This window comes from Chelmon rostratus, chromosome 19 (assembly GCF_017976325.1).
Source record: "Chelmon rostratus isolate fCheRos1 chromosome 19, fCheRos1.pri, whole genome shotgun sequence".
NCBI lineage: Eukaryota > Metazoa > Chordata > Actinopteri > Chaetodontiformes > Chaetodontidae > Chelmon > Chelmon rostratus.
The window spans coordinates 22,376,175-22,400,582 of record NC_055676.1 but is presented as its reverse complement, the minus strand read 5'-3'; the positions used below and the strand labels follow the sequence as shown (position 1 = coordinate 22,400,582).

General features: G+C 41.4%; 2 protein-coding genes across 4 annotated transcripts; both read right to left on the bottom strand.

Moving 5' to 3' along the window:
* Positions 1-1,627: 1,627 nt before the first annotated feature.
* On the bottom strand, positions 1,628-4,738 carry LOC121623264 (cyclin-dependent kinase 2-associated protein 1). Its single transcript, XM_041960498.1, has 4 exons — positions 4,588-4,738; positions 2,863-2,963; positions 2,346-2,472; positions 1,628-2,243 (listed from the first exon to the last, which is right to left on the bottom strand). Exons 1-4 carry the CDS (start codon positions 4,652-4,654, stop codon positions 2,176-2,178), a joined length of 363 nt encoding a protein of 120 aa, XP_041816432.1. The 5' UTR covers positions 4,655-4,738; the 3' UTR covers positions 1,628-2,175.
* Positions 4,739-6,607: 1,869 nt separating this feature from the next.
* Positions 6,608-24,083, bottom strand: sbno1 (strawberry notch homolog 1 (Drosophila)). 3 transcript variants are annotated; one of them, XM_041960062.1, is made up of 33 exons: positions 23,761-24,083; positions 21,436-21,555; positions 21,248-21,346; positions 20,895-21,125; positions 20,651-20,783; positions 19,843-19,943; positions 19,587-19,683; positions 19,103-19,263; positions 18,549-18,682; positions 18,327-18,417; positions 18,066-18,227; positions 17,764-17,899; positions 17,578-17,683; positions 17,306-17,459; positions 17,022-17,204; positions 16,394-16,491; positions 16,157-16,308; positions 15,771-15,980; positions 15,509-15,676; positions 15,250-15,419; positions 15,018-15,149; positions 14,135-14,270; positions 13,878-13,990; positions 13,713-13,784; positions 13,531-13,630; positions 13,346-13,420; positions 13,089-13,235; positions 12,758-12,852; positions 12,579-12,665; positions 11,579-11,716; positions 11,415-11,491; positions 10,998-11,191; positions 6,608-9,589 (listed from the first exon to the last, which is right to left on the bottom strand). In XM_041960062.1, exons 2-33 carry the CDS (start codon positions 21,553-21,555, stop codon positions 9,447-9,449), a joined length of 4,215 nt encoding a protein of 1,404 aa, XP_041815996.1. In that variant the 5' UTR covers positions 23,761-24,083; the 3' UTR covers positions 6,608-9,446. The 3 variants fall into 3 exon arrangements, with proteins under 3 accessions (XP_041815996.1, XP_041815998.1, XP_041815997.1); XM_041960064.1 differs by lacking the exon at positions 23,761-24,083 and adding an exon at positions 23,242-23,260; XM_041960063.1 differs by lacking the exon at positions 23,761-24,083 and adding an exon at positions 22,495-22,638.
* Positions 24,084-24,408: the final 325 nt, after the last annotated feature.

Sequence of the window (24,408 nt, the reverse complement as noted above, 5' to 3'; positions counted from 1 at the left end):
CTGCTGTAACGCTCACAGACTGCGTCGCCATTGGTCGAAATGCGATCGAAAATACAGAGCTGTGATTGGTCGTCACATTCAGTCTGTGATTCTATTGGCTGTTCCGGGAACGAAGTGTACACATCTGTTGGGACACAAGCTGTCAGAGAAGAAAACCTCGGAATGAGAAAGTTTATGTTGTGCCACCTTTTTCAGTTTCTATTTGAATACTTTGAGTCTGTTTATTCTTCACATTTCTTATATCACTGATCAATCTGCTGTCTATCCTTCCTGCCCTGTCTCTCTGTTTCTCTTTGTATTTCAGGCCCTAAGAAGACTGACTGTATAAAATATTCTTACATCCATTTATTATACGTACAGAATATTCAGTGCACAGTTAACTTTGTTTGATATTTACTAATCATTCTTCAACTTTCAATACAGCTTTTAGCAATATCTACTGTACCTGACTTGCACATGTATAACCTATATTAGTATTAGTATATTGTTATTCATTGTACAGTTAACATTGTAGTTGCATCTTAAGACTCTACTCTCAATGTTTCTATCTATCATTACATATAAACTTGTACCGAGTAAGAGTAAACACTGTTATTATGGTGATTAAGTGAGCCTCACCTATTGAAACCCACAGCTAGGACAACCTTTCTAGGGGTCTCCAGGTAAAAAGAAATGCTGTTAGTCTCCTCTTAATCTCTTGGTTCACCCATCTCCTGCCCTCTTGCATTATTTTCTACTGTATATCATCTCAAAGTTACCATTGTGCAACTATTTTAACAACTGATCAATTGTTGTAGGATTTTTTTTTTTTTTGAAAGAAACGGGGGTGAAAAGCCTGGTCCCAGTCTATCACATAAACACATTTTCTGTGTTTCTTTATCTTCTATGATTCAAGTGACACAAAATAGACTTTTTAAATATCTAAGCCTTTCTTTTAGCTGTTCATTCAAACCTCTCTGTTGGCTGTCTGGCTAGTTTTCACACACTCTTGGCTGCAGCATTCAGCGCGTTATTCAGGTTGGTGGGAAACCGAGGCGTCGTGTGCAGTCAGCCTGTCCTAGCTGGGGGGTTGTTGAGACAAGTTACTCAACATAAGCATCAAACTCCTTTGCAGTCCTGTTTGTATTTATTTTCCTGGTTGGCAATCACTAGTCTGAGCCACTATTAAGTTATTAGTAACCCTAAAAAAAACATGAATGTTTTTACTCATTAATCAAATCATGTCAATAAATCTTATGACTTTTTCACTTCACTTGCATTAATTAAGCACTGAAATTGAAAATGAGCAAAACGTGGCCATCAAATACTGCTAGAGGCCTTAGCTATTCAGGGACGCTTCAGCTTGTGGACAGCAGGAGCCGGGCACTGAGCCAACAACCCTGTGATTAGTGGACGACCCCAAAGATATCGCTGATCTCTACAAGCAGCTTTTGTGTAGCGAGTTAGTCACATGAATCATGTCTGCAGAATCTGCAGAGCAAAGAGAACAATCCTGCAGTTTTCTTCACTTCCTGTTTTCACTATCAAGCAGTTTTTTTTCTGCTGTAAGTGTTTGGGCAGACACGCAGGCGTATCAAAACTGGGCGATGAACTTTAAAATGCACTGAATCACACCATGACAACTATATTGAAAATACAATTTATTACACTGAGTAATAAATACATACAAAGATGCAAGTAACAGCATTTTCCTTTTTTTTTATATACCAAAACCAACCTGAACACAAATGAACCGATGCATTTGGCACATCTTTGTCCCTCACTCACTCGGTCATAGGGGTCTGAAAAACAGACCAAATACTATCAAAAAGAAGAAGTCTTCTCCATCTACCCCTGTACAAGCCATGCACTGTCTACAATTAACCCACGGGCCCCTTGGCATGCATAAATCAATGTTTTAAATATGAAGTCAAAACTAAGATCCCAAAAGTGGGGCATAAAAACACATGACGTCCTCTCAATTGATTTCCAATAACCCACACATAATCTGAATGACCCTCCAGAAGCCTCAGGAGTCATGAATTATGTTAATCTTTTTTTTCTGTCTAGGAGCTTGCTTTTCCATCCTTTGTTCATTTACTTCTTCTTCTCGAAGGAAATGCCATGCAAGTTATTTTTTTTTTCATGGGACACACGCTGTTAGTTCTTCTTGCGGGGAGGAATGTGTGTTCGTAGCTAGGACCTCGCGTTTCTCTCCGTCTCTGCCAAGCATTCACGCACCAACCCTCTGGCGTGGATTATTCCTTCGAACGAATACAATTTAGATTAACAAACACTGAATTACTCACAAATGCGCCATATGTTTTGCACTTGAAGTTGTTTTGCAAGCAAGGGCTTACAGTTACCTCTTTTCAGTCTCTCCATTGCGCTCTTACTTCCAGCGTATGTGGGCCTGATCTCCTTTCCAAGCTCTTCGATGATGGCCAACAGCTCTGCATATTTGTTCTGAGGCACTTGGCTACCAGAGGAGCCCTGAGGTTCAAGCGAACACAACGAGATAAGGCAGGTTTAACACGTTACAGTGAGAAAAAGCTGAGAGCCGACTTCAATCTTTCATCATAACACAAAATATATGCAAAATATTCCTGTGATTACAATCTGAGAGCCTGAGAAAACCAGACAAGAACAGACACTTCTCTAATATTCAATTCAATTAACATTAACAATTAATTTCATAGTCCTAGGCATGTGGAGCACGACTCAGCAGTGGTGGTAGAAGTCTTAAGATCCTTCACTTCAGTAAAACCACGCTGTAAAAACAAATTCCACTGCAAGTGAAAGTCCATTTGTCAGCATTTGTACAGGAAGAAGCGAGACGAAATGCCTGCGTAGTTCAATCTGTGTCGTTTTAATTGCCGTCACCTGTGAGAATCCCAGAGATGGAGGTCCATAGTCACTCAGAAGGGGCCTGTAGGACTGCAACGTGGCCACGTTAGCTGCTGAGGGAGACTGGAGGTTTCCAACTGTTCAGAAAACACAAGCTGGCATCAGTCAAAACCCAAACAGCCACATACGGTTTACTATGGCTGCAACTACTCATGACTTCATTATCAGGTAATCTGATGATTACTTTATCAACTGTATAGACCGTAAAATGTCAGAAAATAGTGAAAAATACCATTTCAGGACCACAGGTAACACCTTCAAAATGCTTGTTTTGTGTGAGCAATAATTCAAAACCCCAAAATACTTAATTGATTTTAATTAACTGAGAAAAGACGCAAACTTTCACATAAGAGAATATGGAACCAGAGCATGTTATGTTTTTGTTATTCAGATAAAACAAGAAATTTGATGACTTGGTTTTGAGTAAATTAAGAATTTTACTTTTCTTTTTTTTTTTACATTTCATTAAAAAAACAGTGAAAAATGCCCACTGATGACATCTTCTGTTGTTTAATCTGAGCAAAGATTAAATCGCAAAGATTTTTAATTTGTACAAAAATAGAGAAAAGCAGCAAATCCTGACAACTGAGAAGCTGCAGACCAGAACATGCTCTATATTTTGCTTGATAAATGACTCAATGACTCAAATTATCAACTGATTATCAAAGTACACACACGCTTATCTAAACTGTCAGCTGCACTCAGTATATCCATTTTAGCTGTTGTTGGTATATTTTATTTTTTATTGTTTTTAGTATATTTTTATTGTCTTAGTATATTTTTATTTCTGGTATATTTTATTGCATTTACGCATATTTTTTTACTGCATTCAAACTTCATTGACATGTTATGCTCAATGACAATAAAGGCAATCTTGAACCTTGAAATAGCTGCAGATAAATTTCCTGTTGATTGACTAAACAGGTAATTGACCAACTGTTTCATCTTTTTCAACACTTGAGTGCATCACATGGACCTGTGGACAGGGGATAACTAAATATACAAATAGAATAAAGACAATGACAAATGCAGTATACTAATCAATTAATTTCATTGTGCTATTTCCTTTAAATCAGCTAATCAATTAATTGTTGCGGTCTACTTTTTTTATTGTTGTTGGCCCGACAAATAAGAATCATCCCTCAGAGATTAAGTTCAGACAAAGCGCTTAAATTCCGCTAAAAGTGAACGGAGTCTGGGCAGGTCCCGTCCTCCGCTCTCGCCGCTCCCCTGCCGCTCTGTTCGGCTGCAGTACTCGACCTCCAACGCGAGATGTCCTCGAAGAGTCATAAAAAAATTCAGAGGCAGATCAATCAGCAGCTCCGACCGAGGAGCATCATGGAGGAAACGGAACAAGGCTGGCTCAAGAAGACACAAGTGATACATTTTTGTCACCGTGTAACGGCACCCACCCGGCGGGACCAGGACCCGGGACGACGGAGAACCGCATTTTAGGGACCGTCGCCTTCTCGTTTCACATCCTAACCGTGTTTCTCCGCCGCCTGATATCGCGGATGGCGCTCTTTTACATTAGTAATAATGGCGGATATGAATTAGCCTAGCTCCCAGGATCTGACCCTATATATATAACTGGACAAAAACTACAGACACGGTCTTTCTCCAGGTATTCTCCGAGACCCCGAATTTAACACTCGATTTAACGGACGGATACTTTGATTTCCCCCCTTTTTTTCTCCTTACCCTGGTTCCCAGAAGTTCCCGGAATGTGCTGATGGACATTGGGTTTATAAGACATTCCCAAAGACATTGTAAATTAAAGAAATAAAAATGACCCGAAATTCAGTGAAGCGTCTGTCTCTCACTTTTTGTTTACAACAGCGGCACCGGCAAATATGGCCGTCACTTTATATTGACACCCACTGTGCTTTCCGACGCCGCTGCCATCCGCTGCGGGTTACCAAGAAAACGGTTAAAACGTGATTTCCACCATAAAGCGGCGGACTTCACGCACGGTTTCACCCGGTTTAAACACGCATTTTGTCACGGTTAGCTCGCGCCCGGCGGAGAGTCCACTTCACGGCACACTTTAGAGGGAAAAAGTGGTTAGAAAGTGTAAAAAGGTGAAATGTGTTCACGCTTTTGACTTTTTCCTCCCTCACAATTTCAAAGTGTCCTCTTTTATTTTTACAACACGTTTAAGGCAGAAAACGGTGTTTTAACGTGGGGGGGGGGGGCAGCCTGGTGTGGTTTGAGCTGAAATGAATGAGTCGAGTTAATTTAGTGAAAATGCTTTAGTTTCGGTTAAAGTCTGAACGTTGTTTTTAGAGAAAAGAGCCGCTGGAGGCGGGTGGTAGATACCTGTCTTTGTCTGTGGGGGGGCGTCCATCGCTCCGTCTGTGTGTCAGTCTGAAGAGCTTTTACATTAACAAAGAATGATCAGTGTGAGACACCCCCCACTCTTATTGTGGAGGCATGCGGCTCCTCTTCCATTCAAATGAGATGAGCAGGAGTCAGTGAAGCCCTCAGTACGTCCCGGCAGGCCCTCAGGCCACATGGATGTACAATCCTGGCCCCCAGTGTCCTGATCCGGGACCCCTGCGATGTAGTGGGATGGCCCCCACAAAGGAGCAGATAACAGAGTCTGACTTTAAGGCGTATTTGGTGAATGAAAAGTCTGGTTTGAAGACTTTTAATGAAAACAAAACTTATTTTATTAACGCAAAAAAACAGTGTTGTAATAAGTTTCCAGACTATTTGCTGAAAAAAAGTACGAATACAAGAAAAAAAAAAAAAGCTTCAAAACGTTTTCCTTTTTGAAAATATATATTTTTTAAATCTCCAACAATACACACAACACACTGGCCATGAAGTAAACATGTGACTTAGAGCCAAGATATATGATTGAGTGTTGAGATTCTTCACTGAAGTAAAAGCACTAATACCACGCTGTAAAAAATACTCCACTGCAAGTAAATGTCCTGCATTCAAAACAGTGAAAGTATATAAGTATTATCAGCAGAATGTACTTAAAGTATAAGTGGAAAAGTCGTCATGTTGCAATAAAATGTTGCTGTCAGTGTCTCTCTATCATATCTGATGTTTGTGGATTAATATTCCTGCTGCATTCATGTGGATGCTGCATTTTACTGCTGTAGATGTTTCAGACTGGGCTCATTTGAACTACTTTATATCCTGTTGGCTGGTTTAATCTACAGCGATGCATCATATTCTATAAGATCATCACATGTTTGTAGCGTCACTAAACCTCACACACAGTTGTTGGCTTAATGAGTTATGTTGGTTTGTTGCAGATGACTACAACAGTGAAATACCACTTATACATGAATGCATCAGTGATATTAGTTCAGTAATATATAAGAGTACGATACTCACAGGGACCATTAGTACTTTCAGTGCACTTTTTTGACTATACTTTTACCTAAGAAGCGTTTTGAACACGGGGCTTTTACTTGTACTGGAGTATTTATAAAGTTTCACTGCTACCTTTTTAAAGTAAAGGATCTGAATACTCGCTTTCTATTTCTGAAACACCTTTTAAGGAATCTGACCTCTGGTTTTGGAAATCCAGTGACAAAGGGGGCTTGATATCATTGAAAATATAAAAGAAATGGCATAAATTCCACCTCAGTGACACACAAGTAACACTGATGAAAATTATTCCATTTTGTCCCAGTTTGTGAAACATTTTTATAAAGATGCACAGCTTCTATGTCTGTCAGTATGTAACAGTACTACAAGGTAGAAGTATACCAAGCTTTATTGAGCATTGCACTCATTCATGTACAGGACATGATGAATATTTGTACAACTCTGTCAGTAGTGCAACTCGTGCAACGATGAAAGGGGGGGAAGTCCTTCAAGTGTTTCGACTTCAGAGGAGCAGATCAGCTGCGACGCTGCACAGCATCCAAAACACCACGTTACCAAGTCGGCAGCCCGAGAACACAACATCTCAAAAGACAAAATAAAAACGTGCTGTTGGCTTATGCAATGGTGGACATTCAAGTTAAAAGATGTGACTTGGAATGAGAGCGCAGACCTTTTCAGGAAAGTCTCCCCCAGTTCTGTCCAACAGCTGAGATGTTCTGCATGAAGAATTTCAGTTCTGATCCTTTTACAAAGTGTACAAAATGCACATCGGTATGATACAAAGACTTCTTCCTATTTCACTCGTTTTTAAATGCATCGATCAAGGACAGAGGAGAAAACACACTAAATAACATGAACTAATCCACAGGATGAGGATGTGTCTGAGCATCTTTAATCGTCCGCTACGGGGACAGCTCATGTCTCCACACTCCGGTCTGTCCCTTCCAGTGCAGATCTAGTGTAGCTAGAACAGATTCTCTATTCAACAGAAGCAATCGTCCATTTTAATTACAACTCGGCTGGAGAAAGCAGAGGAATAAGAGAGACGTGTTCGAAACACGTACACATGAGGACGCGAGCTGTAAATACAGCCGACCACAGAGCAACGTTACTGAATAGAGGTATAGAAGGAGCATTCGTGTTATGGTCATGCATTTCAGATAAAACTCTAAAGATTTTCTTTGTTTTGTTTTTCAAAGAGGGTCTTTGTACGAGTTTAACCCCTGAGCAGAATTCCATTTAAAAAAGCGACAAAATAAAAAAGTAACGTCTGAACACTGATCTGAAACCAGTCTGAAAATAAAAAAAAGTGATGGTCTTTGTCATGAACATGCATCTCACTTTTCTCACGACTCCTTTGCTCTGGATTAAAGTTTCTCTTTCCTCTCCTTTGAATGACAGTTAGTCCAGCCAGCGTGTGAAGTGTTTATTAATATATCTGACAGCTGTGACTCCATGACTGGATGCTGCTGTATGATGACATTAATGCCAATGAAGTGAAACAGTTGAAACAAGACGTGTTTACAGGAGAAACTGTAGTTATCGGTAGAGTCCTTCTCTTTATAACTACATTGTGTGTCATAAACCACGTACTGTACTGTTGAATAGGGAGACTTGGAGTAATGTGATGAATCCAGTGTGTTGAAAGTTTGGTTTGTTGATAACACAATCTGAACTCATTCCTCACATTTTATTTTTTTTTTTTTTACAGCTTCAGTATTCATCTTTGGGAAACTTTTTCCTACTTTAATGAACAGAAACCAGTGAACGGCCGACACTAAAATGAGCAAATCTTTCACCGCAGTCTTGTCTGTGCTTTGTAAAAGGTGCCCGACTACAGCAGCTATTTGTACTGACACAAAGCAACATGTGAAAAACTCCCGGCTGTTAACGGTTTCAGTTCACACTTTGTCAAGTCAGTCTTAAAACTCCGAAACAGGTTTGGATTGCTACAATCATTCTTCTTGTTCAAACCAACAATTAAAAGAGTGCTTTCAGTGGAAGTGATGGGTGTGAAACCCACAGGCCTTAATTCAAAAGTTTAACCAAAATGAATCTGAGGCTTCAGCAGACTGAGCCAAATCAAGAGTTCAGTTCCTGTCCTACTGCAGCTAAACAGGGAGACACATAAAGGGAGTTTAGCACTGAAAAGACGGTAACTTTGGAGGATATCGACTCATCGCGGCCTCCATGCTTACACAAACAGAGGGCTGTGGTTTCATTCTCTATCTTGTCCTTTGAAAGCACATTAGGAATGGATCTCTTCAGGGCCAGTACGAACAGGAGGAAAGATTACAGCAAGAAAAACCTGTTCTGATGTTCAGAGCGACACCAGGCTTTTTTGGTGAGTTGTGAATCTATCCTCTAATGCCACATGATGGACAAAGAGGAACAAATCCGGAATTAAAGGAACCAAGGACCTGGGGTCAATTTGAGACCCATGTGCAAAACAAAGATGAGTAAAAAACAAACTGGTCTGTGATTATGATGCTAGTGGATCCTGACAATTAAGATATTTTGGGCTTTTTGCTGCAGGGAATCAGAAATTTAGCACATGTCAGGTTTCCTGTATTTAACTGGACTAATATTCTGCATCACTTTCTCTACTTCAAAGAACTGTTTTGTTCTCTTTATTAGTACTGAATAATGTCTGAGGAGCAATAAACTGATAGTTTTCATCATATATTAATATCAGATTGCAGTTTAGCATTAAATGCCCACTTGAATGGATCAAAGCAGCCCTCAGACTTTCAAAGACACAGTGGTCTTTGTCTCATCCACCTTTGGCCTGAACCAAGAAGTCTTTGCTTCATACCAGGTAGTCCGGACTGAACAGCATAAAGCATGGGTGAGGCGTGGATGACTCACAGGCCAACATGCCCTCTGGGTTTCAACTCAGTCTCGATCAAATATTCCAAATCTTTTCACTCTGAATGTCAGAGGACAAAACATCACCCATCAAATCTCTCTAGGTGAAAACAAGAGTCTCTGGAGATTTAAAAAAAAAGGAAACAGAAAAGAAAAACCCTGAAATCTTTACTCTGTACAACCACTTCTTTACATCTGAGGGGGTGTGAGGGTGCAGAACAAGGGGGACAGCGGTCCTGGAGCCTGCAGTGCAGAGATAGCGACTGATGAGTCCGATCCCTTCAGGCTTGAGGGGGTGGAGATGGGATCAACACCCATGAAGCCGAGTAGTCCACCCCAGACTATGTGCTGGGTGCATGACTGAGACTTTGGGGGTGGAGCTGCTGCCGCTTCTGCTGCTCCTGCACAGCGAGCTGCTGGCACTGGTCCGACGTTGAGAGCTTGTTAATTAGTGCAGACACACAGTTCGCTGGAATGATCAGTCCTGTGAAGAAATAAAGGGTTTAGAATGAACCATGAGCCCGTGAGAGCAAAGGTGTCGACTTTGTGGCACATTCAGTATTAAAAGAAACGGGTTCAACATTTTGGGAATTACGTTGATTCACTTTGCTCCGAGAGAGAGGGGAGAGGATCAATACCGCTCTCATGTCTGTACAGGAAATATGAAGCTGAAATGTTCCACAAAATACATTTACAACTTATTTTTACACTTCAGTTCTTGTCAGATTAATCAAGCAAGATTTAACTCCTAAAGCTCACTAATTAACAAGATATAATGTGTTGATCAGTGAGCTTAAGATGTTAGCCTGGCTCTGGTTCCAGTCTTTGTGCTATTTAAACAGACAGACGTGAGAGTGGTATCCATCATCAGTATTAATACATGCTGAGCCACTTCAGTTTGGAAAGAACTTCACTTATTCCAGCAGCCTCATCAGGAAGGACAGTGGGACAAAGACAGACGTCAAGATCCGAGCGGGGGGAAGGCAATGACCACGTTTTCCTCAAGGCAATACAGTCTAAAATATGACAGTGACATATTATCCATCCTAATATTCGGTTCTGAAAGGTGGGAAACCAGAGCTAACAGGAGAAGGAATGAGGTATTACATACTGGATGCATGAGAAGGCTGCACCCAAACCAAAAGCAAGAACATCATCACTGAAATAAAGCAAGAGGCGACTGTGATGGCTGGGCCAGGTGTTTGGAACAGAGGAGGATTTCATCCCAAAGGTTGCACTGAGGGAAAGAAAATCTGGGAGACCCAAAAATGACCTGACATACAACTGTGACGGAGGAGCGAGCCACGAGTTTTAAGACCTTTCTATTAACACATACAACACAGTTTAATACCAGTTTCACAACCCAAGTATGGTGAATACTGTACTATATTTTATCCCATTTTCAGTATAACAATAATTCCTGACAGTGGCATTCATTAATACAACCTGGACCCTCATCAACTGCATAAAATGGATGGATTAACAAGTTAAAAGTTGCTCATTTAAGTTCAAAAGGATACTGAACAGCCTCGTGCAGCACAATCCACTGTCACAACAACCTCTCTTCTAGTTCATAGATGGATAACATCACCCAACAGCTTGCAATGTGAAAAACAAGATTCACATTACTGCTCACAGCAAGAGTTCAATACCCTCAGAGGCTTTTCAGAGGAGACTGAATAAAATGGTTTAGTGTAAGACCTGCAGACGTCCTGAACATGTTGCCTTGGATGGGGAGTGACGGAGGGAGCTCAGTGTGGCTTTATGACCCAAAGGGGACGATGAGGATTTAGAGATAAGATTGATCTTCTCATCCAACTCTCAGCAAGAAAACTAAGCGTCTTTCACAAAAGGTCAAACTATTCCTCTAAGGTTGCGGCTCTTCAACTTACCAACTATCCTCTGTCCATCTTCTGTTCTGAGGCGCACAATCTGCACCTTTACATTGGTTCCACTGAGTGGAGTCAGCACTACCTCCACCTCGTTCCACACACTGAGCACCGAGCCGCACAGAACGTAGTACGTCCTGCACCGAAGACCAACTTCACACTGCAGGCCGACTGACGCCTTCTTACAGTTCCCCCGCCTGTGGGCAGAGTAGCAGACAAACAGCAGGAGTGAGGACCATTTTCAGCAGAAGATGGACGCAAATATACTTCAAGCTTGTTAGTACTTGAGGCAGCAGGACGGTGCACCAGGCTCTGATACACCATAATATTAATAGACACATTCAGTGTTGACAGTGAGAAAAATATAAAAAGAATATAAAAAGACCAGACTTTTAAAATAGAGCTCTGAAGTGCACATACCAATATGCATGAGAGCAGATTTGTGCAGATGACTTGTACTGGTCGGTCCAGTGCTGCTTGGCATCTTCTGATAAGACCTGACAGAGGAAAAAACATCATGATTCACCACATTAATGATTAAGCGTTCGTTTATTAGCAACTTCAATAAAAGCACATCACGTAACCTTTTTAAACTTCTTCTTGATGTCTGTGTACGTCTCGAGTTTGAGCTGTCTGCCGGTGTTCGGCCGGTACACCAGGAAGAGCCTCTTCTTGGTGTTCACCTCTTTGACCAGTATGGCTGTTTTCTTATTGTTCCTCGTCTGCAAATGAAATACACGTTAGTGCACTCGCCCGATTTTACGCATGCAGATCTGCTTCCTCGTCGTGGACACTTTTACTCATCCTGTGAAACAGTCGTATCCTGTCTTCTGTGGAGGCGCTTTGTCAAGTCTGACAAATATTAATTCCAACTTGGACTTGGAGACTACAATTTAATAACCTCAGAATCCCTGCATTGCAAACTGGGGACAGTAAGTTTGAAAGATGTGGGCATATACCTGTCAAGGAGGGTCCAATGAAAGATGCCATTGAGTTGGATTATGGGAAATGTAGAATCCAGTGCTTTTTGGAGTGTAAACCATACTAGTGACTAAAAGTCAGGATATCTCTGCTGTACCAACTCTAATCTCCTTTAAATCTGCAAGACCCCCAACTTTATGGAGGAGCAATACTCTACTACGGGAGATTAAAATGACATGGATGAAATGCTAGACGCTGTCCAGAGTACTACTACTGCACTCAAATAACAAATCTGAGATGTGTATACTAAAAACACAAAAGGTTTCTGCTGGAACAACATTTTTCTGCACTGCACGTTGGGTTGTTGATATACTTCAGATAACTAGTTCCTACTGATCACTACCTATCATTTATAAAAGTGCCCTCTATAATAATAATCAATGGGCTTCCTGTATGTTGCAGGATGATCTTTTGACCCACTTTTGTGCCAGTACAGGCCATCCTGATGCAAATTCTGCTACTATCAAAAGGTGGAGATAAAGTCTTAATCCTGTTCCAGCAAATCTCCATTTAAGACAGTCAAATCAGCTTTTGCTAGGAAGTCTTTTTAGTCTGTCCAGAGCTTTTTCTTTAAAGTGAGAAATGCCCTCAACCTTCCCATACCTGTACATAGAAGCCATCATCTGGTCCGTTCTGTTCTGCCCATGCATGCGTCGCCTCCTCCCACGACATTCCTCTCTCCACACTCACCTGTGAAAAGAGACACACGGAAGCAAAGTCAGGTAATGTCGCTGGGACCCAACTGTATCCGAAAGGGTAGGAGGAGGTCAACATGAACATACTGTGTAGAGTTCCACGTGTCCTGATGTGGTGTAGCCCGGTGTTAGGAATTTCCTGCAGTCCACCTTCTTCACCTTCTCATCACCAGAGCCAAGATCTGATGGAGGGCAGGGAGGGAAAGATTTATACCAACATTTGAGACCTTTCAGATCCAGTGAGGTACTTAGATCCAACATCCAGGGCAGACAGACCATTATGACTCAACTGACTCTCTCATAGAGGAATGCACTTTGAATAATTTAACATAGTAAACAAAAGGCCTTCTGTCCCAGCTTTGCTTCTGTATTTGAGAAAGTGGTTGAATGATGAAATAAAGAATAATGACCATCTTACCAAGAATGCCCATGTCATATCTGCCATTCTTCTTGGCTTCTTGGATCACTGCTCCCAATGTGTCAGCAAAGTACTGGAACAAGGCATTCTGCTGCTGGACCTCCATACCCAAAATACGGTTCAGGAACTTCCCGATGTTGTTGTAGTCTATGGCAGTAACAAAGTGCGTACATTACATTCATTATGTGAATATTTCCACAAAGCTTTACACACATTTAATAGCTACAATGAAAATCCTTTAAATAATTAAAAATGACCTTTGTCCAGTGACAGTGTGCCGGATCTGTCCTCCACATTTATAAGGCCCACGCCTATTAATCCTCCCTGAATTTCTACGGGAGAAAAATACTGTTATTACTCAGAGCCACAGAGAAGAAGCATCGATCAGGAAAGAAAAAAAAAAAATGCAGAAATCGATAAGGTAATGCAGTACGAGTCACACCTTTGAAGAAATCTCCTTTAAAGTCAGAGGGTGGAGACACTAACGGAGCATCGAGCTTTACGATCGACTTCATCACGATTTCCAGAGCGTTTCTGCCGTACTGTAGCAAAGAAAAACAAGAGTGAGCCACTGGCAAAAAATGAAAACAGCGAGAACTTGAGACAAATTCCCGATGCACTTACTTTGTTGTCAAAATTAAACCTGCTGAGATCTCGAGTTTCTGTTGCTCTTCTGTCTCCGTGAGTGAGAGCACCCTGTAACACAAAGATTTAACATTCACAGTTAACATGAAAACTTCCTATAAAAAAAAAGAAAAATCCATTGATATACATTCAGTTAGTCCATACCAGGCTTTCTAGCCTTTTGGCAACAATGGATGCGAATCTCTGCTCTCCTGCAAGTTCCGATATGAGGAAGACATATTCTGGTGCTGTGACCTGGTTTGACCTGTGAGTTCTCCCTGTGACCAAACAAGAGCAGACAGTTTGGTACATGTTGTTGTTTCAAGTATATGACATGAAAAAAGCCCAAACTGCAGGATTCATTGTGACTGGCACTCGGGTTGGTTTTGTCTTCATGTCCCAAAGGGTTAATATCTACTGACCGAACTGCTGTATAGCTCTGTCTGCACTCCACGGCAGCTCGAGCGTCATGTGGACTCTCCGCCGCTGGTTCTTCACTCGACGATCGGCCTGCAGGGAAATACCTGAGCTGGCAGCTTCTGAGATGATGGCAATGTTCTGGTTGAAGACAAAGACAATTAAGAGTACGTTTCACATGAAAAAGTGGAATGATATTTCTGAAAGTCTGTCGGTCCAAAGTTTTAGCTCAACCAGAAGCAAATTAAATTACTCTGGGGGACACAGCAATTATGAGCCTGGGCGCTGAACCATTGAGTAAAGCAAATTAGTTTGTTACCACTAAAGGTGCTTTCACACTGAACCTGCAAACGTTTGCATGTTCACTTTGCTTCAACTGTCAATTAAACTGTGGATGAAACAACCAGACTTGTGACAGCCTGAAAAAGCTGCTGCCAGGAGGACTCTGGTTCTATTCCTTTGTTGTGTGAGAGCGAAGGAGACGAACCAGGTAGGTATGAGACAGCAGGGATGTGACAATGAAATCAATTCTCTGGTTGTGAACTCACAAGGAAGTGACCTGTGAGTGATATATGCAACATACACATTTCCCCTATTTATCAGGAAGTGAAAAAGAGCCAAACACATGTGTTGCGCTTGTGTCCCACTCATATTTTGGCAGTTTCATATTAGAGAGTGGATGAACATAGTGACCACACCACTACAGTATTACAGTAGATGACTTTTTTCATCCATAACATGAGATCAAGTGGTTTCCTTTGTTCAGAACAAAAGTACTAAACTATGATGGTGAAAGCACCTTAAAGCAGTGCTGCCAAACTCCTGATTCAGTTATTGGAGGACCAAACCTGACACGTGTCCCCGTTTCCACAATATCTTTGTGTTTACCTTCTCTCCATCCATGAACCTCTGCTTCTCTGTGAGATTGAGGATTTCCACTGGGACGTCGAGCTCAGAGCGAGATTCGTAGGTGATGGTGCCATCGTCGTTACTGACCACACGACCTTTACGGCCAGTCATCTGAAGCACAGCAGAAGACACAGTAAAGTGAGTTAAGACACAAATCAAACACTGAGCCAGCTCTTAAAAACAGAAACTACTACTACCACTACTTATATACCTCAGCTACATTGTCGGGTCCTCCGAGTTCATCTATTAGCTCGTCCAGAGTGTTGGGAGGTAGCTCCTCAGCTAGCTCCTCGAGTTTTTCCAGCAGATCTCTCTTCATTTTCTGGGCATGTTCCACTGCGTCATGACTTGTAATGCAGCTGTCCTGAATCTCTGCCTTGACTAATGAACAAAAACACAACATTCATTAACCCTCAAAAGGCAAAATCAGAGTGGTGCAATTCTGCTTTGCCCTGTGGTAGCTTGGTTACCTGTGGCAGGGGTGCTGGATGGGTTAACAGAGGCAGTGAAAGCAGGCCTGGTAGAGCCCAGCCCAGAGGCTAACAAGGCACTTTGAATGGAGTCTGGATCAATACTCTTCCTTCTCTTTTTCTTCTTCTCTTTTCCTTTCTTTGGTTCCTTTCTGATTAGCCAAGGATCTAAGGCAAAGGAAGACATAATGTTTGCTGTAAACACTGAATTAGACAGAAATGGTCTTAATTCAGCTTCTCCAACCAGCCTCAGAAGCCTCACCATCTTCCGCGTCGTCATCAGACTCATCTCTGAATGGGTTGAAGTCGTCGTCTTCATCTGCCGAGCTGACAGATTTGAAGCTGTCGTCACTGTCGCAGTCTTTACCAGAGTCTTTGTCCGACTCCTCTGACTGGCTCTCCTCTGAGCTGGTACCTGACAATCCACCGTGCTTGCGAGGCTTCTTTTTCTGCTGCTTTTTGACCTCTGGACCTGGAGAGATGATCAGAGAATGAAGAAAAATGTTTGAACGGCACATAATTCTGAGACAAAAGGCTTTGTTTATGACAAAGACAGCTGTTATTTCCTGGATTCTTCTGGGAGGGTGAATGCTAGCATTGGTTTTAATCAGTTAAAGCTATTCAGCATTAGCGACGAAGCTTTATTACCTTTCCTTTTCTTGCCCTTCTGCTCTGGCTGTGCTGCAGTGTCACTGGGAGAGGGCGTCTTCTTGGCTGAGAGGTCGATTCCTAACAGGCTATAAAGCTTCTGTCTGTCAGGGGCTGGAAAGTGCTTCTCAATCAGGGACTGCAGCACACCTCTACAACAAACACATGCCATTACAGTGACACAGACATTATCCTGTTTGAATTATGTGAGAGAAATCATCTTTTGTCAGTCCATACTTTGCAGTTGACACAAAGTCATTGAGCTCTCCTCCTCCTTCCTCCAACGCCTCGAGTGTTCTTGCTTCTCCAGTGGACTGAAGACCTATCACCACACACTGCAGAGCAAACAGCCGGTCACTATTTTATGCACTGAGGATTCCACTGAGCAAGTTATTGTTGTAGGTGTGTAACATTACAGCAGATGGTAAAACATGAATAGTTTCGGGAAAGCACTGAATAGTTTTTGTCCAGCAGAGAATTAATCCGTTGTTTTGCGGGGCCGACCCGAGTATCTTTGGTTAATTTAGGAAATAAGTCTTCTTTCACTACAGTTTCAAGCAGCAGACTGTGGAACCGATTTTACAGCACAAGCAAAGTGTTTTTGGCTGAGCTGAAGGTTAATAAATCTATTTGTTGTTCCTCACAAACACTGAGTCTCCATGATTCTGACATGCTCTTTTTTCCTAAGATCTTTTTATTTCACCAGATTTTACTCCCGCCTCTCACACATCTATGTGCTACCCCCACTTCCTGTTGTGTATCACAGAGTAGCTTGTCATTTGTTGATGCTCACACAGCAGAATTCATCTTAATTCCATTCAATTGTGCTGACCTAAGTACAGTTATAATTCAAGAGTAGACTCACCTTTCCATTCTGGACCTCCTCTCTGGCCAGCTGGACCACTCTGCGGACTTTGGAGGCAATGCAGAGGTATTTGAAGAACCTCTGGTGAGCAGACCAGAACTGGCCCCACATGGACTTCTTCATGCGCTGCTCTGCATCCATGAGGTTCGCAGCCTGCTGGAACTTCTCACGTGCACTCACCCACTGGGAGAAGCAGGAGAGCGTAATTTATTAACTGCAAATAAAAGAATCGTAGCAATATGCACCATAATGCATTCCTATATGCTTATTTGTTATGTGCTTACCAGTCTCACTGACTTGTTGTACATGTGAATATATTTCTGAGTCAGGGGAACCTCCTCAATCTTGAAAGTCACACCCGTGAAACTCAACTGTCTTGCGATGTACATCCCCCTAAGTTTCATGTCCATAGCAACTATCTCCATGGCACCTACACCTCTGAAATTGAGGGGGGGACACACATGTTAGGACACTTTCCACTCACCACCTGTCAGGCCTACAGACATTTGTTTTTCTTTTATAAACATTTGTGTAACCTGCAAAAAGAAATGTTTACCTGCGCTCGACCGCTTGGATGAAGTTGCCAAACTCTTTGAAAGGTGTTTTGTGGCCCCAGATGCCCAGCCGATTCATGTAGGCCATATTTCGTGGTTCAGAGGCACCTACATAAAAAAAAGGGAACCTCAGTTTAGACTGCCAAACTGCTCAAATTAAGTCTGCTTTTTGAATGAGGTCTACTAACCTGTAGCACTTGCATACACAACCCGAGCCTTGGGGAGTTTGTTCTGCAGTTCCAGCACTGCAAGCCCAGTCTTTGTAGGTTTGGATGATCCGATTGGACACACATTTTTGGCTTTGTGACACTCGTCATAGACAATCTAAAGACAGCTGGTCAAGGAGAGCCACCGCATTTCTAAAAAGAAGATGGTCTGAAAAGGCCCGTCGATGCAGCTAAGACCACCATGTATAATTTTAATATAACAAAGCAGTCATTATTTCCTGAGAGCATCTATTCTACTAGCTGATCGCCCTCTGAAAGGATACGACTCCATCAAAGTCCTCCCCACACCAGTGGAGAAGCTGCTGAAATCTGGTCTTGTACTTCCCTCCTGATTGGCTCTCTCCTATCAAGGAAGAGTAGGTGGCGAATATCACACCTTTCTTCACACTCCCGTTGTGTTTTGAGGAGATTTTGCCATATTTGAACTGAAAATGCAAAAGAGGAATTGAGTCACACTTTGACATTATGAGAAGCCAGTAAACACTTCTTACTGTTTTCATCTATGTATCATCAAAATATTTTACCTTGTTCAGTGAGTGAACCTGGATGTTTTTGGCTCCTATATCCCTTAAATCCCGTTCAGCGTCATACTTCAAGTCATTTGAGACACTAAACCTGGAATAAAAAAAGAAGAATATGTCAGAAGAGGTAAAACGGTCGAGGTGACGTCATTGGCACATTATTTGAAAGGCAACAGTTTGTAATTCCCTGTGTTAAATATAAGGCAAGGCATTTTGGGTATTTACCAAAGTGATCTCTTCCTGCCCAAAAGGTAATTCTCATAGATGACACCTGCAATGGTCCGGCCTTTCCCCACACCAGCTCCATCACCAATCAAATAGGCGGCTCGATCACCACTGGGGAGGAATGTCTCATGTTGCTGTGGTACATCGGGACAAGAAAAGCATGATTAAAAAAACAAGACGTCACATGCCTTCCTGTAGCGTTAGCCTCACTCTAAAATGTATTTTAGATTTAGCTGATTAGTTAGTTTTAGTCTAGTTGCAGTCAAAAAATAAAAGCATTTCATTATAATATATTCTATTGATGGAGCACTTTTTGTAAGATACATAAAAAACGAAATCAGCAAAAAAAAAAAAAAAGAACTAGACACATAACACAATATTAGTGCAGAGTAGTGCAGGAAATATAATCAAATATTAAAAGCAGTTTTAAAAAGATGTGTTTTTTAAAAAAGTAATTCATTAGTTTGTTTTTTTTAAGTCACAATCGTTTACTTTTTGTAGTTTTAATTTTCTTCTTGCTTTCGCTTCAAAATGACTTAAACAGATATTTTCACCTGAGCTGCGTATGTGATTGCTTCCAGCTGCAGAGCGGACAGGCAGCCACTGTCGATGACTTCTTCCGGGATGGACAGTCTGTACCACACATCTGGAGGACTAACACTGGACAGGGAACTGGTCTCCACCACAGGATCAGGATGCCGCAGGCCAACCTTTACTGTGTTGACAAACTGACTGCTCAGTCACCAAGCAATTAACAACAGCAGGCTGTACTTTGTTTGATTTACTGAGTGTTAGCGATCAAAGGTGACACAGTGCACTGCTGTTATCACTCTGCACAGTGGCTAGGTGAATAAATGTAAGCCTCATACACATATGGCTCCACCTCAATGTTATACATACTAAAGTGTTATCCTGACTACTTGTTTCCAGGAACATGTGGTGTGAAAAATGCTCTTTGCTGTGGCTTCATCTGACTGGAAAACTAAGTATTCTGAACTATAACACTGGCATGGAACAAACACCACCAGCCATACTTACATTTCATTGGCATGTACTCTGCATATGTTTCTGCATGGCCCAACTCATCTTCCTCTTCCTCCTCGGGCTCATCTTCCTCCTTCATCCCTGGAGGTTTCTGTAGACAGATCGATATAATGAGTTCTCACAATATTCTTCTGCCTTTAAGCATCTCCTGACCCGAACCAGGAAGATTAACCTGCCAATGGTGCCTTTAAAGTACCAACACATTTAGCAGCATTCAGCATCTTTCTGAAATCAGTATTATAACACTTACCAGAGAGTGTGAGAAGTTTTGTGTTTTAATGCTGTCATTAATCCAGATCCTGGCAGCATCTTTACCCAATACTTCCTTCTTGAGTCCATTGTTCATTTCTCCTACAACACCAACAGAGACCTGAGGTGTTATTACAGTGCAAGTTTCTCAAGCCATGACAAATGTTAGTATCAAAGAATTCTGAGGGGACTGCCAAATCAGGTTGGCTATCCCACCATCTCACAATTTACCAAATGTCACACTGCATTTTAGAGCTGCAGCACTTAGTCTGATAATCAATTAGCCAATCGAAAGAAAATAATTCAGCAACTATGATGATTGAACAATCATTTAGATCATTTTTCAAGCAAAGTGCCAAACATTAACTTGTTCAAGCTTCTTAAAAAGTGAGAATTTTATGCTTTTCTTTGTCTAATTTTAAGACGTCACCATGGAAAAAAGAACTTTGTGCAGATCATTAGACACACACACAGACGCCAACATTTTCTTCTTTTTTTTGTATCAATGCTGTCCATCTGGTTAAACACAGACGAAAAGTCCTAAATGCTCTCCGCTAGGACCTGATCCTGTGCTGAACCCTCAAATTAACACCAAACTCTGCAGCTTTTTCCTCATTAATCTGGTTCTCATATGAAATCTGTGGTTCTTATAACCTCATTATTATCTTACAAGACTCCCCAAATGGGGATGATTAAAACAACATCATGAGTGTTTGCTATTAATCAAAATGTAAAGATGTTGATACTGTTCAGCCCTGATGGGTATATTTAAAAATAACACTAACATTAAGCATTAAATAATAAAACACCTGTGGCCGTTGCTGTTGCTACTGGTGTAGTAATGTCAGGTGGGGGCTTCAGCTTCATGAGCTCCATCAGACTGTTGCCCTTTAGACCGGTGCCCTTCACATTGCCAGTCCTGAGAAGGTCTTTCAACTGAATCTGATTGGGGGATTAAAATAATGTATAATGAGCACAAGCAAATGAAATGCTTTTCTCTGTGCTGTAAGACTGTCGAGATTTTGGGCATAGAAACAGTTTCCTGAAATGTACCTGATCTCTGTTAGAAGGCACTACTGTGGGCGCTGAAGGTGGAATAGTACTTGTGGAAGAGGGGGTTGAAGAACCTCGCAGGGCTGAATTAGCAACATGGACCACCTTGGTGACGGTTATGGTATGTTTGATATTGTTTGTGGCTGACTGCTTGGTCACAACAGCTCCAAGCGACGGCAACTGATTCAGCTGATTTAAGACAAACGTGGTGGTTGATGGCTGAGGTTTGTGCTGTTGGAGACATTGGGCAGAGAGAAGAGTGGATTTTAATACATACCATAATACACAACATCAACAGCAACATTACATTGTGTCTTCAATCATTAAGGGAATTTAATGTTCTATAATCTCACCCTGATAGTAACTATAGGGACTGGAGCTGGAGGCTCAGTTCGAACCACGTCCACTGACTCCGTCCCCACGCCAACATCCAGGGCACTGATGGAGATAGACTGAGAGAAAAACAGAAATCAAAACATTGACATATATTATTAAAATATCGATTAATCACTTCTAGAACAAAAACTGAAGATCATCTTACTTGCTGGGTTGTAGAGGGCTGTGCAACATCCTGAGAATCAACATCAAATAAGCCAATATCATTTGGGCAAATGCCACTCTCACTCAGGGCAGCGAGAAGCAAATCCTGTCCAGGATCCATCTGCAACACAAATGTTTTTCTTTCTGTTAAATGTCTTACAGCAGTGACAGCATCTGTTCAAAAATAAAAACAATGACAAAAATACAATAAAAACATTCAGAGGTGAAACAATTAGTGGATTAACTGTTTAGTTTGTCAACAGAAAATAAAATATGCATACATTTTGATTGCAAATTAAATGTTTATTTTGTATTTCAAGCAAACATATCAAAATTTTGGAGATTCCAGTCTCTTGAATGTGAATATGTCCATCTTAAGTTCATTGTACATGAAACTACATTAGATGAAGTCGTGCAGACATTTTATCTGGCTCTAGGAAACTACTGCAAACCCCCTAAATTCACACAGACATGACTCAATAGTAAGTTTAACCTTAGAACTACACATGAAGAAAGAGATTTAAAATCTCATGCTATTTTCACCAAACTCTTTTCACAGCATAATGTAAGACTTGTGAGTTTAAGGTTTAACTCTGAGATTGCAATACATTGCCTGCTTGTTGCTAAACAGTTACTTTTTGTCCAGTGTGTGTCTTTGAGTATTGCTAAAAAGACTCATCTCTGCTTGAACTATTGGATGAACTAGATGAACAAACACAAATAATTATAGATTCCAATCATTAACCCTCATCTACAGCAGCATGAGCAAAAACTTACAACAGTGCATGCTTGCAAAAGAAAACCGACACCATAATGTGACCATAAAACAAATGCATGAGCCAAAAATCCCAGTTAGAACCCACATGCAAGTTACAGCACACGTGTGGTGTCAAACACGGAATACGACGGAAAATTCAAAACCCAGTTTTCGAATAAAATATACCAGCAACAGCTTTCAATCTCGTATCAACAACCAACATTTGTTGTTAAACTTTAACACAAACATACAGTCTTTTCAGTCTCGTGTAAGCAAAATAATAAAACCTATTTAAAGGTTCACCTCGTCGCATCTCCTCCTACGACACGTTGAAAAAGAGAAAATGAAACTGAAAAATATAACCCCGACTCGAGATACGATAATTCAATCCAAATCAAGAGTAACGGTGAAAAAATGAGTTATCCATTTCTCACAGCAGCGTCTACACCCCTGGTCTGCTCCGAGACTTGTTCCAAAGTGACCCAAAACAAGACACGTGTTTGCAATGCCCTACTTTGGTATGTTCAACTTCCTGGTCCCTCTGACTCAACGTCGCTTCCCCCGATTCCTGGTTAGCTCAGCTGGTTAATAATTATTTCTACAAACAACACCTACAATATATGATGGGATCAAACACTTGCGCTGATACATCTCACTAAGCAACATATCTAATTTGCACCAGCTAACCCTTGCCTGGCACACTGTCATGTCAGCTAAACTGGCCTGGTTAGACCAGGGTGACACAGCTTAGCTGTGCTAGCTCGTCTACTAACCGAAAGCTAACGTACAGTTACTGAACTCAAAGACAATTTCACATTGGTGTCAGTGACACGACAGTTGAGTCACACATCTATAAACTAACAGAGGGTAACTTACTTTACTAACGTTAATGCCAAGCACGGTGCAGCGATAAAATTCATGCAGAAATCTCACAACCGTAAAAATGTTATAAACGGTAACCACGGAGACTTGCTTGTGCTCACAAATGTCAGCAGTTTTTAACGTTATCCCCATTGTATCCTGTATGTGTTGACGTTATGCATTTATTACCTGACGTTTGCTTTGTTTTCTTCTAAGTTTGTCTCTCATTGAGTTTAACGTTGGAGAACATTATGTTGCCATTAACGTTAAAACGCAATTACTTCTTAGCTAACGTTAGCTTCTTATGTTGGTACTGCTTGATCTTCATAACGCGTTCCTGAAAGGTGTCGTAGCAAGTTTATACAGCGCTAACATTGAGTTTACAAAACATAACCTTAATCCTAGGTGTCACATGTGTCCTTCCCAACCTAATCCACAGCAGCTGGCACGGTAGCTGTGTTAGCTAACGACCCCCTCGCATTGTTGTGATGTTGTTGACGGGGCTCTCATGCACTGTGTCATTGCTGTCGATAGCTAACATTAGCAACGAAGAGCGTTAAACGGAGGCGAGCTAGCGGTGCCGCTGCCACAGCCTCAAATCGAATAAAACAATTTAACATTTCCGTCAAGTATTACCATGATTAATTTGTGTCTTTAATGACAGACTTTATGGTTACACGAGCAGTTCCCTGGCTGGAATCAACTTACTTGACAGTTCAACGGCCGCTCCGGCTCGCATTCGGCGGCGCTCAGTAGTTCGGGGTTTGTTGTCCTCTTCGCTCCGCCGCGCTCACGCCATCTTTTATCAAACGCTCAGCCGCATGCTGGTCACGTGACATGCAGGCCGACAGCTGGCGTTTTTGTGGCCAAACTCCTCGACAAGCCTCGATAAAAACGGGTCTTCGAGCAGCTGCAGGGCGTCCATCGATGACAATAAACCGATAAAAGCGAGAAATTTAGCATTTCTAAAACGTTAGCACAAACGACAAACATAGCAGAGTCAGCGAGCTAATACGACATCACGTGACCACGCGAAGCCTTGGTAGGAAGTGACGATGAGAAAAATTCTTCTTCGTTGTCCTCTTCCTTTTTTCTTCTTCTTCTTCTGCTTTTCTGCTTCTTTCATGCATCACTGCTTTATGCAAGTACCTTCCGAAAAGAACAATGACAAAACAAGTTTTGATGCATTTTAGTATTATATCAGATCTGGGTCCAAACTGTACCAAAGATATTAAACTAGAAAGCAATAAATTTGCTGATACCTTGATTTTTTCAGCAACAGAATATTATTATATTTCTCTGAAAATAAATGTTCTACTTTAATACAAAGACAAAGAGGCAAGGAAAATATGTACA

What these genes read in the sequence shown, in the direction of transcription:
- LOC121623264 (XM_041960498.1), bottom strand. Translation starts at nt 4,654, where the DNA reads ATGTCTTTGGGAATGTCTTATAAACCCAATGTCCATCAGCACATTCCG. An exon ending in GGGAACTTCTGGGAACCAGG is followed by an intron (nt 2,964 to 4,587) that starts GTAAGGAGAAAA and finishes TTTTCTGAACAG; the next exon opens with TTGGAAACCTCCAGTCTCCC. An exon ending in CATCTCTGGGATTCTCACAG is followed by an intron (nt 2,473 to 2,862) that starts GTGACGGCAATT and finishes CTTGAACCTCAG; the next exon opens with GGCTCCTCTGGTAGCCAAGT.
- sbno1 (XM_041960062.1), bottom strand. Translation starts at nt 21,555, where the DNA reads ATGGATCCTGGACAGGATTTGCTTCTCGCTGCCCTGAGTGAGAGTGGC. An exon ending in TGTGTATGCAAGTGCTACAG is followed by an intron (nt 17,684 to 17,763) that starts GTTAGTAGACCT and finishes TTTTTTATGTAG; the next exon opens with GTGCCTCTGAACCACGAAAT. An exon ending in AGGAGGTCCAGAATGGAAAG is followed by an intron (nt 16,492 to 17,021) that starts GTGAGTCTACTC and finishes TTTGCTCTGCAG; the next exon opens with TGTGTGGTGATAGGTCTTCA.